This window comes from Acanthopagrus latus, chromosome 8, assembly GCF_904848185.1.
Source record: "Acanthopagrus latus isolate v.2019 chromosome 8, fAcaLat1.1, whole genome shotgun sequence".
NCBI lineage: Eukaryota > Metazoa > Chordata > Actinopteri > Spariformes > Sparidae > Acanthopagrus > Acanthopagrus latus.
The window spans coordinates 4,021,263-4,038,703 of NC_051046.1; the positions used below are offsets into that span (position 1 = coordinate 4,021,263).

Genomic DNA, 17,441 nt, shown 5'->3' on the forward strand with positions numbered 1-17,441 from the left:
TTCACACTGCAGCACTTTTTCCATATTTCATTTACATATCATTAACCTCCCTTCATTTCTCCTGGCATGTTGTTAAGATTTAAAATTAAATCAGTGGGATTTTTTTTCTGCTTTGAGTTCGGCTTTAAACGTCTTTCTTAAGATATACGGCTGGGGATGTAAAGAATGAAACCGGCTTTGGTTCCCCGTGTGGATTTCTCTGCCAGCACAGCTACTGCAAGCGTTTATCCCCAATCTATTCGATCATACTACACAATTATACAGTCAAATCAACAATCACACGTATGAAAGTGCAGCCCGGGCAGTTGATCGGACCGAAACCTCCATGCGCGAGATAACAGAGGCTAAAGATTGTAGCCATTTTTTTTTCCCCGTAGTGTAATTGTAGATAAAAAAAAACATTCCTCCCCCTCTCTCTTCCTCCGTTTACGCCAGTGGAAATGTATCCTGTCAAAACACATGTTTCAAAGTCAGTCCTCGCTCTGACACCCTCTGATCTGAAGTTCTACGGATCTTCTGCGCTGTCGACAAAAGTTTGCTGTCGGGGAAAGATAAGGTTAGGTTCAGAGAAAGTCAGTCAAATCTTTGGACGTTATTCTGCCGCGTTATGTGCATCATCTACACACACACACACACACACACACACACACGAGCACGCACATGATCAAACAAAGCGCACACAAGGACGTGATAAAAGGCAGAAGAGTTCAAAAACACAACAGAAAAAAAAAAAGAGAAAAAAATCTAGATTCACACAGACTTTGTTACTAATATCTTTTCCCCCCACTGACAGGAGAGTTATGAATTGCAGTGGGGGGAAAAAAAAAAAAGAGAGACATATAGAGCAGATAGAGAGATCCGATTTGATTTGGAGGCGGAGGGGACGTGCTATTGGACGGCCGCCCCTCGCACCACCCCCACCCTTCCCTCCACCTCCAACCCAGCTGATAGGAAGCCAGACGGAGAAAAAAAAAAAAAAAAAGACTAGCAGCAGTTTCCACATTAGCATAGCAATTCCATACAAACAGAGGGAGGGGAGGAGGGGGGGGCGTTTGGGACTGAAGGTCAGCTGCACACAAGGGACCACAGTAGAAAAAGAGAGAGAGAGAGAAGATATGAGAAGGGAAGGGAGGAGCCCCTGAAAGAGATTTGGGTGGAGGAGGAGGAGGAAGAACAAACACACTGAATTAAAGTAGCACAGAAGAAAGATGCAGCAGAGCTTTTTTTTTATTATTATCTTAAAGACTGTAGCTGCTGATATATCTCGGATCCAGACACATGCTGCCATCTTATTGAGATTCATACGAGTAAACCTTAAAGGTCCTGTTTCAAATAAAGGCTCATCTCAGCGCCCTTTTATTCTGATTTACGAAACTGCCGTTGACGATGTTTAGATTGTAGTGTTGACCCCATTTCAGGATTCCACACTTGACTGTAACAGATGAGTCGGAGCGAAGGGCAGGAGGAGACGACTTCTAAACGAACGCAGCCTTTAAATAAAGAAGAGATAAGACTCGGTTTGCCTGAGGGGGCGAAGGAGCCGAGCAGAGGCGATGAAACACAAGAAGATCAGTCTTAAAAGTGAAATTTGAAGGCACCGGAGGACAGAAAGAATTAGGTGTGAGTGTGTAGAGGTGGAAGCTCTTGATTTAAAACTTCTGACGCTGCCTCCCAAAGTGGGAAATATCATGTTTTGATATGTAGTTGATTGCTAAGCGCTATGTTGAGGACGTTTGGATGAATATTCAGGTCTATTACTGCATCTACCTTTAATATTATAACATATGCACTCACTGCTTGTGCATTTACATCCCATACGTCTGATAGCTTCTCCCAACTCTCTGACAATCTGCCTATCATTAGGAAGATCAGGTTATCACCCAACCCCCCCGCCTCAGATTCAATCTTCCCCGCTGTCACAAATGTCACCGCCTCTGAGCCGAAATACGTGTGTGTGATGATATATTGCTTGTTGAAATAAGATGAGGAAATAGATTTTAAATCGGTCCGCCATGCCTCGTGGGTGCGTAGGGTTCTGGCTCGGCTCGAACGCCTTTCAAAAATAGAGAAATAATGTTCTGCATGTGGTGAAAGTGGGGCACAGTGGGAGAGAACTGATTATCAATGCGTTCATATTACACAAGAAGAGATAATTGAGCTAACGCCAGAATGGGGGGGGGAGGGGGGGCTTGTAGATATTAAGGCTTCTGAATTGGGAGAAAATTAAGAGTTAATTAAGAGTCAAACTTCAGGAAGCGCCATCCTAAAAACTGTTGACTCTGTCGGACCCGGCTTCTTTCATTTACCGGATGAGTTATGAGCACTTTAAAATAGACCTGATAAGCTGCTACATGCTGCATATTTGATCACCGTTTAAACAAAAACAAATGAAGAAAGCACCGCTGCATCTTTCTCCCGCCATGGACGTCCCCATCGCACGGGGGGGGAGGAGGGGAGGGCGAGAGACACGGAGCAAGAGGAGGTGAAAAGGTCAAGTGAGTACCTTTCTTCTTTGCTGCATTTTGTACTGGCGTCAGGAATATCCAAGCTTTTACTGTACACTGATTTACTACAGTGAGACAGGAGACAAAGCGAGGCAGAGCGTCAGTCTCTGTTTTCACCCAGAGCCAGACTCGCTGTCAAAACCTGCTGAAAACTCTGCTGCTGCTGGGCTGCGAGCTCCTCCACACAACCACCAACACAACGCTACGTCCATCTCTACTGAAATATTGATTTTCTTTGTTTAAAAAAACTTTTTCATTTCACCTCCACGCGTACCTCTGTCCGTGCTGCGTCATGTCGATGGCCCTCCTGGCCGGTACAGGCGAGCCTCCGTCTGTGACGCTGAGGACCTCCATGGACTTCCTCTCTGGTCTCCTCTTGCCGTGACGGTTCAACATGGGGGAGTCCACCCGCTTCCTCGGAGGATCTGTTGCCAAAAGACGGGGGCCAGATGGATTCAGCACATGTCTCATGACTCTGCGTGTTAATGCGTGTGTTGCCTACACATCGAGAGGTTTCGGCTGTGCGCGAATATCTGCATGTGTGAGTGTTTGAAGGATGTTCAGCGCCGATCGCATTGACATTTTAACTAATAGTGAATAAGTAATGGTTTCCTCGCAGACCTTGAACTAATGGCCACTGTATTGACTGTATCACATTCACTGAAGAGGGAGTCTATTCATCAAAATGTCGGTATCACGCCGCAACACACACACACACACACACATTCACATTTGCACATAAATACCCCATCCTGCTCTTGTGAGAATATAATGCTGGCAGAAGTCTAAGTAGAGCATCTCTGTTTCGCTCAGATTTCTGTGGGTGGAAAATCTGTGCTGGGTTGTTTCTGTGCGAATGGGAGAATACCTTTTTTTTTTTTTTTTTTTGATGTGTTAATATCTGATCCGAAGCAGCTGACAGTTTTACAAAAAAAAACCCCGAAAAAAACAAGAAAATCTCTGGCCTATTGACACCTTCTATTTCTGTCTCTATATTTCATTGAGAAGCTTCGTCTCTATTCAACAACCAATCGGATTTTTCAGCTGGAGAGCAAATCTACGTCTACTGGAGCCGATCCAATTTCTTCTGAGAGGAGGAAACACTGCAGAGCATTCGTGAGCTACCTTCTCACAGCGCTTATTCCTGCCTAAATTGGCTTGTTTTGCCTGAAGAAAGAGCTGCATAGACACTTTTCATCCTTGGAGGCTACAGTTCAGCCATCAGCAGCTCTGTCTCCTTCTGTTGGTCCACAAACATCTCTCCATGTATTGGTCCACAAACATGTGTCCATCCTAAAGCAACATCAATTTTCTATCCATGAGGCTGAACTTTGACTTATAATTTAAATGTTCATGAGGTTGAGAACGTGTGAAAGACGTGGTCGGCCGGTCTATTATGAATTTGTCTGCTTCTGTTTTCTCCTGCCGTGCTTTTATCTTTCCATGTTTGTTAATCTGTGTTTAATGATATCTCAGTCTTCATCTGTCATTTGTTTGTTTTTAGTCCCGATCCTCACCAATCTCGTTGCGAGGCGGAAGGTTCTGGTCCTCCTGACTGGGGTACCTTTCCTTGCGGTCCAGCAACAGGAAGTAGATCATCTTTTCTTGGTTGTCACTGCGGAGAGATAATAAGAAAACCACTGAGACCTCTGGAGTGATAAAAAACAAATACAGTACATGTGTATTTATTAGCGGAGCATTCGGAGACAAAGGCAGGCAGCTCAAAACCAAAGACATTACACTGCAAAAACCCCCAGTATGATTAATGTCCTTTAATCTTTTTGGTTTCATTGTGAAATAGCGACTAAATAGCTTCCATCATTAAAACAAAAGTTTAGTTTTACAGGTCATTAAGCCGTCATATAATATTCTGCATATATTTCCGCTCCACATCCGGAGTCGGCTGGTTCAGTTTATGAAAGTATCAAAACATTACGAGTTCATCCCTTTTTCTCTGAGAATCTGGCAGCCTAATATCTTTAGCCTCTGGGCCAACACTCTCTATGCACGAGGCCTGAGGATTGGCCCTCCATAATAAAGACAGATTGGAAAGCAGTAGGAGGCAAAGAGACAAGGACCTGCAACTTCAGCTAAAATGAACCGGGGAGAGAGGGAGATAGAGACCACAGATTTTTTTTTTTTTCCCTCCAGTCCAGCACTATTACAGGATGCTCCCAGGAGGAAGGAAGCGAACGGAAGAGATGTGGAGAGAGAGAGTGGGGGAAGTGATAGAGAAATGCTCGTTTAGTATTAAATTATGAAGGCTGGTAAAATGTAAAGCAGAGGGAAAGGAGACAGAAAAACTAAGCTAAATTTAAAAAAAAAACATCTGTGTGCCCACGTTAATAAGAAGGAAGTCTTTAAGGGCGTCTGCAGCATCAACACGAACACACGTGCGCCTCAGACATTAGCAGCGGAACATAAACAATGTGACCTGGGAGCTTGTTCCTGGTTCAAGCCAGGATCGGTTTGGGGGGGAACGAATCCAGCGGCAAGTGGTGTAAGCGCTGTGTGATAACAGTTAAGTGATCTATAGCCTCTGACATCTGAAGCGACAGCCTCGCAGGGTTTCATAAGAGCGGGGAGGGAAAAAAAACCAAGGCTGCAGACACCACACAGCCCCGTCCTCCTCCGACGCTTTCTGTTTTGTTTTGTTTCTTTTCATTTCTCAGCATGCTGTTTTTCCATCGATCCTCTATTTTTTCTGTCCTCGCTCACGCCGTAACACTCACTGAACCACACCTCCGCTCTTTCTTCTTCTTCTTCTTCTTCTTCAATCCCACCTCTTTCTCTATCCACTCCCTCCCTCCCGCCCTCCCGTTAACTCACTCATCTGAGAGCAGGTCCTTCAGTAGTTTGTTTTTGTCTCTGAAGCAGCCCAGGGAGTGCATGCTGTCCAGTACATCTGGGTCGATATCGTCGGCAGAGGGCAAGCTGCGGATGGTCACCTTCCTGGGCACAGGCTGCTCCGGCTCTGGCTCGTTCTTCCCTCCTCTGGGAAAGGAAAGAAATTTCACGACAAATAAGGACACTGTCAGACAGTTTGCGCCCTACTATAATCAAACAACGTTAAAATCTTCATACACTGTAGCTTATAGAGGCCTCGCTCTAACAGACTACGTGAGGTATTCTAGTGTTTGTTTACCTCATTACTTTCAAAACTTTCAAGTCACGCATTTTCCCCAGGTTTACTCATTTTGCATGTTAGCTTCAGAGGGTGAACGGAGGTCAGCAAGCCCGCCAAGATGCAGACAGACAACTGAGTCACGCTGTAAAGTTTTGCTCTCGTCTCTGGCTTGTTTCCCAAACTTAGTTTCTTCATTATTCCCTTCCCCTTCTTTCCAGACACTCGTTAGTTACGTCATTTTGTTCCCTCTCTCCTTCTCTCTCTCCCTCTTCTGTCTGGCTTCATCTTGAGAGTGCATAAGCAGGACTTTCTAAATGAAAGTTGTATCGACCTCAACGCCATTTTCAGGAGGATTTCTGGAAGATTCGAGATGTTTGTTTAAAAGAAGAGATTCTGCTTCAGTTGCTACAAATGTGAGAGTAAACACACAGTCTGATAAGCGATCCTCCTTTACTTTTCCCCTCTATTCTATTTTCTCCTTCGTCTGGTGAAGCCGATGGAGCGCAAACCCCACAGGCAGCTATTAAAATCACCTCCACTTTCCTTATACGCCGTGAACTTGTGAACTGAGTCCGCTGCGATTGTTCACGCCACAATTTGACGGTGGATGCAAGGAAAAAAATGAAAAAGGAAATGGGGCCCTGAGCTAGGTGAAGCTAATCTACTGGAACCTGCAAGTATGTTTATTTTCCACCCATCCTGGTGGAGACGGTTTGGTCGGGCGCTGTCCTTTAAAGGAGACGAATTACGCTCGTTTTCAGGTTCATGATTTTACATTAACATCAAAAAACACACCAGTTTTCTCATACTCGCACATTTCCCCCCTCTGTATGAAACACTCTGTTTTAGCTCCTGTCTCTGTAAAGCCTAGTCTCCTCCCATTGGTCAGCTCACACACGTCTGAGAAAAAGACAGAGCATCTACGCTTAATAAGTTCTCACATTCCAAACTAGCCGCGAGGCATCAATTATGCAAATGTTTGATGTGCCGGCATAATGTGACGTCACAAAGTCGCAGAATCAAAGGCGGGACTTCTGATGAGGCGTTTCAGGTGCAGTGTTTTCTGTGGGAGAGAGGAGCTTCTGTTGATGTGGACTTTGACCTTTTTAACTCTCAACATCTTTTTACATGCACAAGAACGAGTCTGACACTCTGAACGGAAAGGAAATAAAGAAAAAAAAAAACACAATAGGTCTCGTTGAAGTTCCACAGCTCAGCTCTGACAGTGATGAAACATTAGAAAATTATTAGGAAGGTCACCAACTAATCAAAGTAGTTAACAAACAGTAATAATGGACGGCTTAATCTGAATTAAATTAACAGCTGCTTAAGTTTCCATTTACACCCACCACCGACGAACAGCTTCTTGGAAAAAGCCACAGTCACATTTGTCTAAACACCATCCCTCCATCCCGTTCATTCATTCATTCATTCATTCATTCATTCATTCTGCCAGACAGTTGGCCAGCCGGCCTGCAGTTCCGACACGGACAGCCAGGCAACTTCCTCACTGACAGACCTCACATTGCATTAGTCTTCTCTCTTGTCTCCTCTTGTTTCTTTTATCAGTCTCGCTGTCTGTCTGCATGATCTTTCAGCACACGACAGAAACCATAACTCATCCCCCTTCTCACGACTCACAACTTCCTGCCATGAATCATCGTCGCTCTTGCAGTGCGAGAACATTAAAACCCTTTAAAAACATCTTAGAATGACTTTCTGAAGTGGGTCCATCACCACTTTTAAACGGTGATAATGGAGATATCATCAGTTAGTGTCTATCATATATATATATATATATATACTGTATATATCTATATAAATATATATATATATATATATATATATATATATATATATATATACTGTATATATCTATATAAATATATCTATCTCTCTCTCTCTATATATATATATATGCTTTTGTTCCCCATTAAAAAAAACCCATTCACATAAATTAACTCTGACATAATTTACGATAAGCAGGACCACAAATTTTCCCAAAAGGATTAATGTCAAATTAAGAAGGTGGCCACACTCTGCTATGAGAGTTAAACCACGGGCGCACTGAGGTCAGCTGGGTTCATCCTTCACCACATCCCTGCTTGTTCGCTCTCCCCTGCCGCCCGTTCAGTTGACCATATGCTGCACATCCTCTTTCATGCACTACCAATTTACCCCCACAGCCCCGAGAGTGGAGTCATGCCCTGCTCAAATGTAGTCTCGTGTACGGGGCTGAAACTCAAAGCCATTTATCATGCAGTCGCTCCCCCCCCTCAGGCCTGCAACCCCTCTGCAGAATAGGCTATGAGAGGGGGAAGGAGAGGAGAGGGGGAGGAAGAGGAGAGGACAGGAAGAGGAGAGGACAGGAAAGGAAAGGAAAGGGAAGGAAAGGAAAGGAAAGGAAAGGAAAGGAAAGGAAAGGAAAGGAAAGGAAAGGAAAGGAAAGGAGACAAGAAGAACTGAAAGGAAAGGAAAGGAAAGGAAAGAAGACGAGAAGAACCGAGAGGCGAGGAGAGGAAAGGACTGGCTCAGGGGTAGAGCCAGCATCTTGTTATCAGAAGGTTGCTGGACAAAATTAAACATTAAACAAAGAAAAATAAGGTTGAAGAGACTTAGGAGTACTTACATGTACCATGTGTGCTTCTGGATCTGTTCTAACTGTAAAAGACACGAGAGAAGAAACGGCAGGTCAGTACACAAGCATTGGATGTGAATTTAATCTGAATCATTTCATCGCCCTTTTGGTGTGAAAGTAAAATGATCGCTGAAGCAAAGAGTTGACTGCAAAGAGTGTTCAGTCTTCTGCTTGTGTTTGGAAACGTTTGGCGCAGGATGAGCTGAGTCACCGGAGACACAATAGGGACAACAATACGACCAGATTGAGCAGTTGGAGTAAATAATGAGGCCTTCAAATATTAATACTGCCAATGGGAAAAAAAAAAAAAATGTATTGAGAAAAACAGAGAGGCCGACAGAGGTGCAGCAGGAGTATGAGAGGGTGGCGATAATATTATCTCCCTCACACACACTGCTGACCCTGCCAAGCCCTCTGGTCTAAAGGGAATCTCCCGTCCTCGTTCTCTTCCCCATCGCTCTTTACTCACACACACACACACACACACATCTCCTCTCTCAATACTACTCTCGGCATCACACTTTTAATGTGGCCACTTTGTCAGCGACACTGTCGGCGTGGGTCCTTTGCCAGGCAGAACGAGGCAGGAACTGTGAGCTAAAAGGACAACAAAGGAAGATGTCTGTTTGAATGACTTCACAGTGTTTCAACGGCCCACGGAGGGAAAAAAAAAAAAAAAAAAAAAGGATCAATGTCACTGTTGGGACTTTTTAATTTGCTCCTGCTGTTGTTTGGGGGACCACAGGAGATGCACACAGCAGCTCTAATTATTATCACTTATTCAGAGGTATAGTTCTTGGGTGAGTGCCTACATCGCTGCCTCAGTGTTCCCACGAGTCCCAGAGGACTCACCTCGGTGCCTTCACGTGAAACTAGTTCAATCACAGAGGTTGCCAGACGGCAGTCACCGACTATAGGCGAGTCTCGTCTGCTTCCACAGAGGTCGTGGTATTGACAGAGACGCCCTGCCTGTCAGATAGAGGCCAGTGGGTGACCTACTCTCCTCCCACTTTTTTTTTATTGAAGGCCTGCAGGCTAGGGACTGATATCACACGCGGGCTTGAAAGTGATGTGGTTTGAAATGCGGTATCACATCAATCAGTCTTTAAATGTGACAGTACCAATTCCAGCTGCTTTCACTCAGGCGGAGGAGGGAAAGCTGCTGTAATGCTGGTCGGCTGAGGTGTGTGTGTGTACCAGCACGTGCTCACGTACGCTAGAATTTTTAACCTGGTGCTGCATAAAGTCATTTCTGTGTAACTTGTATTCATTCAAGCATTTGTGTCCTTGTGGGTGCTTGCATGTCTCAATCATATAAATGTTTATAAGAGCAGGGTCGGTGGAGCAAAAGACTACTTTTCTGCGTTACACAGAAGGGCTGACGGGTTTTGGCCGTTAAATAATATCACAACATTTCAGGCAATATACAATATATATCTTCATAAAAGCTAGAACCTTGGCGACAAAACCAAATATCACAATGTTTTCACAAAATACCTCGATGTTAATATTGCGACAGTATTGTAGGGGGGACTTTTTATACTACTACATTTAACACAATGAGATTTTTAATTAATAATCATCTGCACTGTAGATATAATGACTAAGTGGGTGAAGGCAGTTATTAGAAAATAAAGGTGGCGTACTCATTTTTTAGCAAAATGGCCAAAATATATCCCCATTGTTTTTCTACTCTTCCCTCACCTTCTTTCCCTCGTAACAGAGAAAGTGCAGGAGCTAGAGTCTAGTCTGTCTGAGTCACTGATCCCTCACCTGACTGAGGTGTGTTGGAATCTGTGGCCGTGACTCTGAAACATCAGCCGCCACACGCCGCTGCGTATCAATAAAACCACGACGCTCTCCGTGGTGCTGAAGTGGCCGACGGCTCTGTAGGTGTGCCTTCGTTCTCTCAACCCCTCTAAAACATTTCCTGCTATTAAAAACTCTCCTTTATACTATATCGTAGCCTATAGGATCAATAGGGTGGTGTCAGCTTCACGATCAAAGTGACGAGTGAGAGAGGATCACACAGACACGCTCCTGCCTCCGTAATATTCCTTTAATGCGTCTGTGATCGTTCAGCAGCATCTGTGCTGCTGAAAATACACCCCCAGAGAGTTCCTGTTATTGGGTCAGCGCCACTCTTAAGAATTAATACATCTCTGCCTGCTAGTAGCTACTTGTATCTTATCATGTGTAGAGAGCAGTGATGCCGGATAAAGCTAAGTGGCCTCTCTCTCCCGCTCCCGCTGCGGCATCTGACACCGGTGAAGTTTACGTGATTAACTGCAGTTTAATTTCTCAATGAAGTCGGTTTCATTTCTCGCGCACTTCCTTTATTTTCCTTCCAGCAACCTTGATACTTTGCGCTGCCCCCCGTGAATGCATAATGTGTCTGTGATGATCTGCTCTTTAATATAATAAGATAGCCAATCCTCTTCATTAGCCCCGGGATCATACGGAGGCAGGACGTTATGTGTTTCATTTGAATAGTGAAGATGAGATGACTGTGTTCAGGTGGCTCACCCCTCCGTCACCTCCAGGGACCTGGACTACATGGACAGGAAATGAAGAGAAAGGCTTTTTTTTTTATCGGGTTAAGCCCCTTAAGCTCAGGTACGTGCCCTCCCACTCTGACTCGCTCCGTGTGTGTGTACTTGTGTTCATGTACAAGCAAAACATAATTAACAGAAGGTGTAAGTAGACATACCGGAGCACAGCCAGGGGTTGTGGTCTGATAACGGCAATTGATTTGATTCGACAAACTACTGTCGACATTGTTAGGAAAAATAATCCCTCGCAAAAGAAGAGCACGTTCCCGTTATGATGTCATTCCCTCCCACGGTGCGCCGCTCATCCCCGACCGAGCGGTCGCAACTAAACTCCAAGAACGCTCAATCTAAAAGGGCTGTTTGACATTCTGTGAGGTTACAACGCATCCCAAGAGCTCTGTTTGGAGCTGGAGGGACGGGCGGGTGGAGAGGTAGCATATTCTCTCCCAGCAGCTTGACCTGTGTGTTACGGTGTGTGGAGGACAGCGCTGCAGGCTGCTGGACATATCTAGGGGATCTCAGGGTGACCCGTCCTCCTCGGGCAGAGGAGAAACACAAAACTATAATACATACAGCATACCAAAGAGGTGACGTTCAGGAATCAACACCGCTGCTTATCTGAGAAGGGGGCCGTACCTTCAGGTTGTCAACCCTCCTGCAAATGAGCCTCTTTTTCTCTGTAGCTTTCTGATCTTTTCCACCGGTTGTGTTTTTTGTTTTTTGTTTTTCTGCGAGTTTAAGTTATTCTGACACAAGGCATGAGGAAAAATGGAGCATCCGCATCTGCTTCAGGGCGGTGTCATCACATTTGCTTACAGGCAAGCGCATGTAAACAATTTTGTTTACCACACGAGAACCTGAAGAAGGTTTGTGCTTACAGTATGAGTTTTTTTTTTTAATTTGTGTGTTCACAGACACAGTAACTTCTGAGCACGTCTGCATCTCTGTGTGTCGTCCAAATGCGAACTGCAAGACGAGAACAAAGGGCAGCACCATCTCTCTGTGAAGTGTGTTCTTTCTCTGAGATCTCTGGCCACCTCCATTATTTACATTTCCCTTTTGTCCATCGCGCCCCCTCTCTCTCTCTCTCCCTCTCTCATCCTGACTCCCTGCCCTTCGCGTCTCTCTGTTCTCGCGCCCTCCTCCAGCCACCTCGCCAAGGTGATCAGATGCCGAGCAGAAAGGGACTGGCATTGCGATGAGTGCACTAAACAGTGCAGAGGGAGAGCTCACAAACAGCGGTCCTCTCCTGAATTCACATCCTGTACTTGAGGAGGAACTCAAACGGAATCGGGGATGAGGCGAGACAAACGCATTCGGAACACAAGGGAGACGAGAATAAACAAAGGATGAGACGATGGCTGGCTCGGCAGCATCGAGCCGATATTAAGCCACTTCAGTTTGAATGCGTATGTCTGCCATGGCGCTCTCTCCTCGGAGCATTAAAAGTTTTCTGTGCATCTGCAAAATAATGATTTCCCTCTCTTAACAAAGACATGAGGTGTATGTGTTCCCCCCCCTCTCATGAATGGTATCTCAAACAACATCTATAAATGTGTTTTGCTGCTTCTACAGCGTCATTAGTAAACACTACAAGTTGCGGACTGCGAATATAAAATATTAAGCGCAAATCTAACTCATGTCTTATTGATTGGGATCGAATGAATTGTGCATAACGAGGTGCAAAGGGTACTTTGTACCTTCGTGTAGCACAGAGACACGGCATGCATAATGCTGAAGAATGGCAACGTGCTGCAGAGGTTCACAAGGCTTGTGTAATATTAATATTTGTGTGCTACCACGGATGTGAGGGGCAGTAAATACACACCCTCAGAGATACATGTGTGATCACACACACGGCCACACGCTAGTCAAGCTCATAAGAAAAACATGGAGATGAATAAATAACACTTCATAATAACATTACTAAAACATGGCTAATTCATAGTTAATTAAACCTGAGCTAATAGTTATTGAAGTGTGAAACAATGAAACACATATGTTAAGCACGTGTTCAGTGTAAAGCCGTAACTGATGTTTGTAAACTTTAAAAAAAAGCATTTTATAGTTTGTTGACAGTCAAATAAATATAAGAACTAATAGAAATAACAACTAATGTTTAGTTAACTATACTTGGATTGAACATGTATTAATGATGGTTATTATAAAGTGGCTGCAGGTTTATGGTGCCATGATTAGCCAGGTGAAGATCTTCAACTTCAAACTTGGATAAATATTATTATTATTATTATTATTATTATTATTATTATTATTATTATTATTATTATTATATGACACTTTCTGTCCCAAAGAAGAAAGCTGAAATAATCTAAAACAGACTTTTTCCCTTGAGGGGCCAAAACTGAGCGTTAATGAAAGAGGGAGAAAATAATCTTGGCACTTCATTTTGTTTTTATGGCTTAAGAAATGATTTTTTTTTATGATGAGATAATCCTTCTACGTTCCTTACATGCTTTATTTTCTTGCCTCGCAGTGCTTCTGTCATACCGTCCTGAACGTCCTGAAGTGTCAATCTGCCCACTGTGCTCATTAATAGTTAATGATGACATGTATTAAAAGGGCATAAACGGCAATTCATATTTAGTTGTTAAACTTTTCTAGTTGGCAAGAGTTGGCCCATGGGTCCCACTTTAGGCAGCCCTGGTCAAAAATATCATCAAGTAAGTAACAATATACCAATTAGGACGATAATCGTGATATTAAAAAAAGAAATACTGATATTGTGATTATAATAGTCCTCGTGTTAATGCACCTGTTATAATCATTTCCATTTCTTTCCATTTGATAATATCGTTTTTGTGAATTCTTCTGGCCACAATAATCAAAAAATTCCCTCAATTAGAACAAAGGGACTGAGCTCAAGACCAAAATCAAAAGTTCCCAAACGTATATGAGCAAAATCTTAAAGATGTGAATCATCCAGTCTCCTAATGGAACTGACCGTTAGTCTTTTGGTGGCGTCCACTTCGATCATGCCACGGAGGAGGTTCTGACAGTCTGGAGGGATGAAGTGTGGCATGTGAAACACTCCCAGCTTCACCTTCTCCAGCAGATTCCTCAGGTTGTCGTCGTCGAACGGCAGGGCACCCTGCAGAGGCGATGGAAGGAGGCAGAGGATGATTAGAAGAGTTGTCGACAGGAATAAAGTGAAGTTTGAACACAGAAAATAAGCCTTCGCTCAATTGGGGGCAGAAAAGAAATGGAAAAAAAAAGGAATTTGAATGACTAACAAGGCTCGCCAGAAGAAACAAAACCACATTTTGAGTCTTAATCCTGCACCACTTAAAGAACAGGCTCGCTTTCTCAACTTGTTCAACTCTCCAATTAGAGACGCTCTGCCCTGAGCCACGAGGCAAAATAAATAATAAACAGCAGCGAGCTGAAAACAGGGCTTTTCTAATAATTACCCAGCTTTCTCATTTACCTCGTTCATTTAACATTCTCTCATCAGAGTCATTCATCAGGGCGAGCCGACACCTCACAGATGTGGCTGTTTGATGAATGACAACCTCGAGCAGCAGACAAGATGGAGGGGTTGGGGAAAAAGGCTGCGAAATTAAGAGAAGTAAAGGGGGGAAAGCGGAGGGGAGGTGGGGTGAAGGCTTGTGTAACAGATGATCTGAGTGCAGCCTAACTGCTGGGGAGTATGCACGTCTCCCACAATCAGACAAATGGTTATCTCGCAGCCAGACAGCAGGACGAAAAACGGGAGGAAAGACAGTATTCATCTGCAGTCGAGCGGTGATGGGGAGAAAACTTTTGTTTTTGAAGAGAGAGAGAGAGAAACGTGGTCACGGAGGAGACGACGGTTTAAAAAAAAAAAAAAAAAAAATCAGGTTTTTACGCAACACAAGAGCACACGGGAGACTGTCCTTAACACAAGTACACACGGATATGAGACAGAAAAGACACGGCGAGAGGGTGAAAGAGGCAAAAAAACAAAGACAAATAAACAGAGCCTGTGGCAAAAAAGCCGCCCTGTCAGCGTTGGTATTTATTTTTGGGCTCTCTTCTCTCAGTTTGGTGGGATGAATTATTCATAATGCAGGAGTGTGTAGGAACTACAGTACAGCTGTTGATGAAACAAAGCTCCGGGGCTGCAACGGCTGGGGAACCACAGACATAATGTAGCTGGAGAGTAGACCTGATTATGGATACAGGATTGTGTGTGGATACAGGATAATGAAAAAAAGAAGCTTCGATTCTCTGATCTTTCTATTACGCAAGAATATCAGCTCGAGGAGGATTCGGCATCGCTTTTCTGAGCAAGACCCTCTCGATATTAGGATTTTCTATTTAGCTGCCTGATTTTTTTTTTTTTTTTATGTTTGGACTCCTTCAGGATCATCTCATTCCACTGAGGTCAACTCAGAAGGCGCTCTCGTGTTTTACTTTTGATCCTTCACAGCCGGCACAAAGGGGAAAAGGTAACCACTTATGGTTACACTGCATAACAGCAGACTTCAACAGGGGAAAATAAACTGTCTGTCAGTCCAGTCGCCATTATTCGGAAAGAACAAGCTGACACTCACCACCAAGAGGGCAAAAAGAATGACCCCACAGCTCCAGACGTCTGCTTTCCTCCCGTCATACTTCTCTCCCTGAGGACCGGAGAGTGTTTGTTAGTGGGCGGAGTGTTAGCGTTGCTTAAAATAAGAAGCAGGACTCTGACCTGGCTATGAATCATTGGAAAATGACTTACCCTGATGACTTCTGGACAGGCGTAGTGTGGAGATCTGTCAGGGAAGAAGAAAAAAAAAAGCACAAAGAGTGAATGAATTGAGACATAAACATAAGGGAAGAGAAAAAAAAAGAAGAAAAATCAAGGTTTTTTTAAGGACTTTCAGAGTCAGTGTTATACAATCGTGACACTTCAAACACTCAAAAAGACATAAACAACCAGAGGAAAATGTGAAAAACGCTATTTAGGCAGACAATAAATGTCTCCAGCGAGCGTAGATCAAGATGTGCTTTCGGGAGTTTAGACATCCTGAGGGTGTTTGGATGTCCTCCTGCTTGCTCACTCAAGGGCATCCTCTCTCAGCAGACAGTGAACAGACCCACTAATCTTTACAGCACCTGGATGGGCTGACAGTAAACCCAATGACGAGATTGACACACCAATATCGTATGAAGATTTATGGAGCTAGCTTGCGGTGGCTGCTCTGTAAGCCAGCGGCTATGAATGAGGAGAAGCGACTTGTTATTCTGTCCATGCACAGCTGCACGTTCGCAGCACTCTGACATCGCCAGATTGGTGAATTCAGTACCTCAGAATTAAAAAAAAGAAAAGAAAAGAAAGGGGTTATGAAAAGTGCTTAACATCAATCTTAAATCAGAAAACTTTTTAACTAAAAGACGTCTCTTTGTTTCTCTGATTTTGGGCAGCTCATGTCTACATGTCACTGCACACAGAATGCATATCAGGCACCTGTCTCCCCAAAACCTCTCTGCCTCCTTCTTATCTAACACCAGGGCATTTGGCTCTAATGAGAGACTATCTGAAGTCTGTAAACATGGCGCCCATTAGCTCGCTTGTTGTCTTATGTACTCATGAATATCGGCCCTGACGGGGCGGCTTCCTCCGGCTGTCAAAAAACTGGCCGATAACAAACGCTGCCACCGCGTCAACAGGGGGGGAAGTTCAAAAGCGAGCCTATGCAAATAGGGCCTTCCTGATTGCATGTGTCAGAGTGCATTATGCAGATGAAGCGAGGAATGAAAAAAACAGAAGGAAAAAAAAAAACAAGCAGGAGATTTGCACTAGTTATGCCTCTCGAGTGCCACGACACGCGAGCCACAGCTGGAACATAAACTCATTATTTGCAGGGCTTTAGGTGGCAAATACAGGACGAGGCTAAAGGCTGGAACACAAGCACCTCAGTTCTTTCTTCCTGAGCTGAATACTAATTTGACAGTAAAAAAAAACAAAACAGGAAACCAGTCGGCCATTTCATCTACAGTATATGCTTCAAAGATCTGATCCGTCTGCTACCTTGGCACAATTATCATACGGCTTATTCTTCCTATACGTCCCACATATGTGAGACATAAAACCCTGAAAATCTCCATAATTGTTTAATCTCTTCACTGCAGCGGTGAGTCATGTGGCGAGGATCTGTAGATATTCATGACCCTTTCGCTCCTGGTGTGTTTCACCTGGATTTAATGACCTCATGTTATTAAAAGGTGTAAAATAAAGTTTATTTAAATGCGTGCCAGGTAACCACATTAAAATTCTGACAACATACTGTACATCATGAAATTTATATCCTGATATAAAAAATAACAAAAAAAAAAAAATAGAAAATCCCTCACTGCTCACACCAGAAATTCACATTATATCCTCAGACACTCAAGATAAATAGAAAACGCTGTAAGAGCCACTTCCCTCCGACCGGAATGAAAAATACAGTCTTTTGTGGAACAGTTGCGCTGTGCTGACATGACATTAGTCTTTTCCTGCTATTTGCTACTCTATCACTCTTACAGACAGGGCTAAAAAAAATGTGCTTCATTCTGAGGACAACAAACAGAAGCATAAAGACAGAAAACATATTTGATTAAAGCAAAAACAAGCAACTTTAATTCTGTGTTGA

At 43.8% G+C, this 17,441-nt stretch overlaps 1 protein-coding gene across 6 annotated transcripts in view; it reads right to left on the reverse strand.

Moving 5' to 3' along the window:
- LOC119024378 (serine/threonine-protein kinase BRSK2) overlaps positions 1-17,441 on the reverse strand; it is a 176,715-nt gene that overhangs the window by 18,379 nt on the left and 140,895 nt on the right. For 3 of the 6 annotated variants that reach the window (XM_037107137.1, XM_037107134.1, XM_037107138.1), the window contains exons 6-13: positions 15,545-15,578; positions 15,375-15,443; positions 13,784-13,930; positions 8,261-8,292; positions 5,334-5,498; positions 4,022-4,119; positions 2,779-2,929; positions 2,504-2,569 (exon numbers count right to left, since the gene is read on the reverse strand). In XM_037107137.1, the coding sequence (XP_036963032.1) occupies positions 2,504-2,569; positions 2,779-2,929; positions 4,022-4,119; positions 5,334-5,498; positions 8,261-8,292; positions 13,784-13,930; positions 15,375-15,443; positions 15,545-15,578 (762 nt within the window). Of the gene's footprint in view, positions 1-2,503; positions 2,570-2,766; positions 2,930-4,021; positions 4,120-5,333; positions 5,499-8,260; positions 8,293-13,783; positions 13,931-15,374; positions 15,444-15,544; positions 15,579-17,441 lie in introns of all 6 variants that reach the window. The other 3 variants (XM_037107136.1, XM_037107140.1, XM_037107135.1) reach the window with 2 other exon arrangements.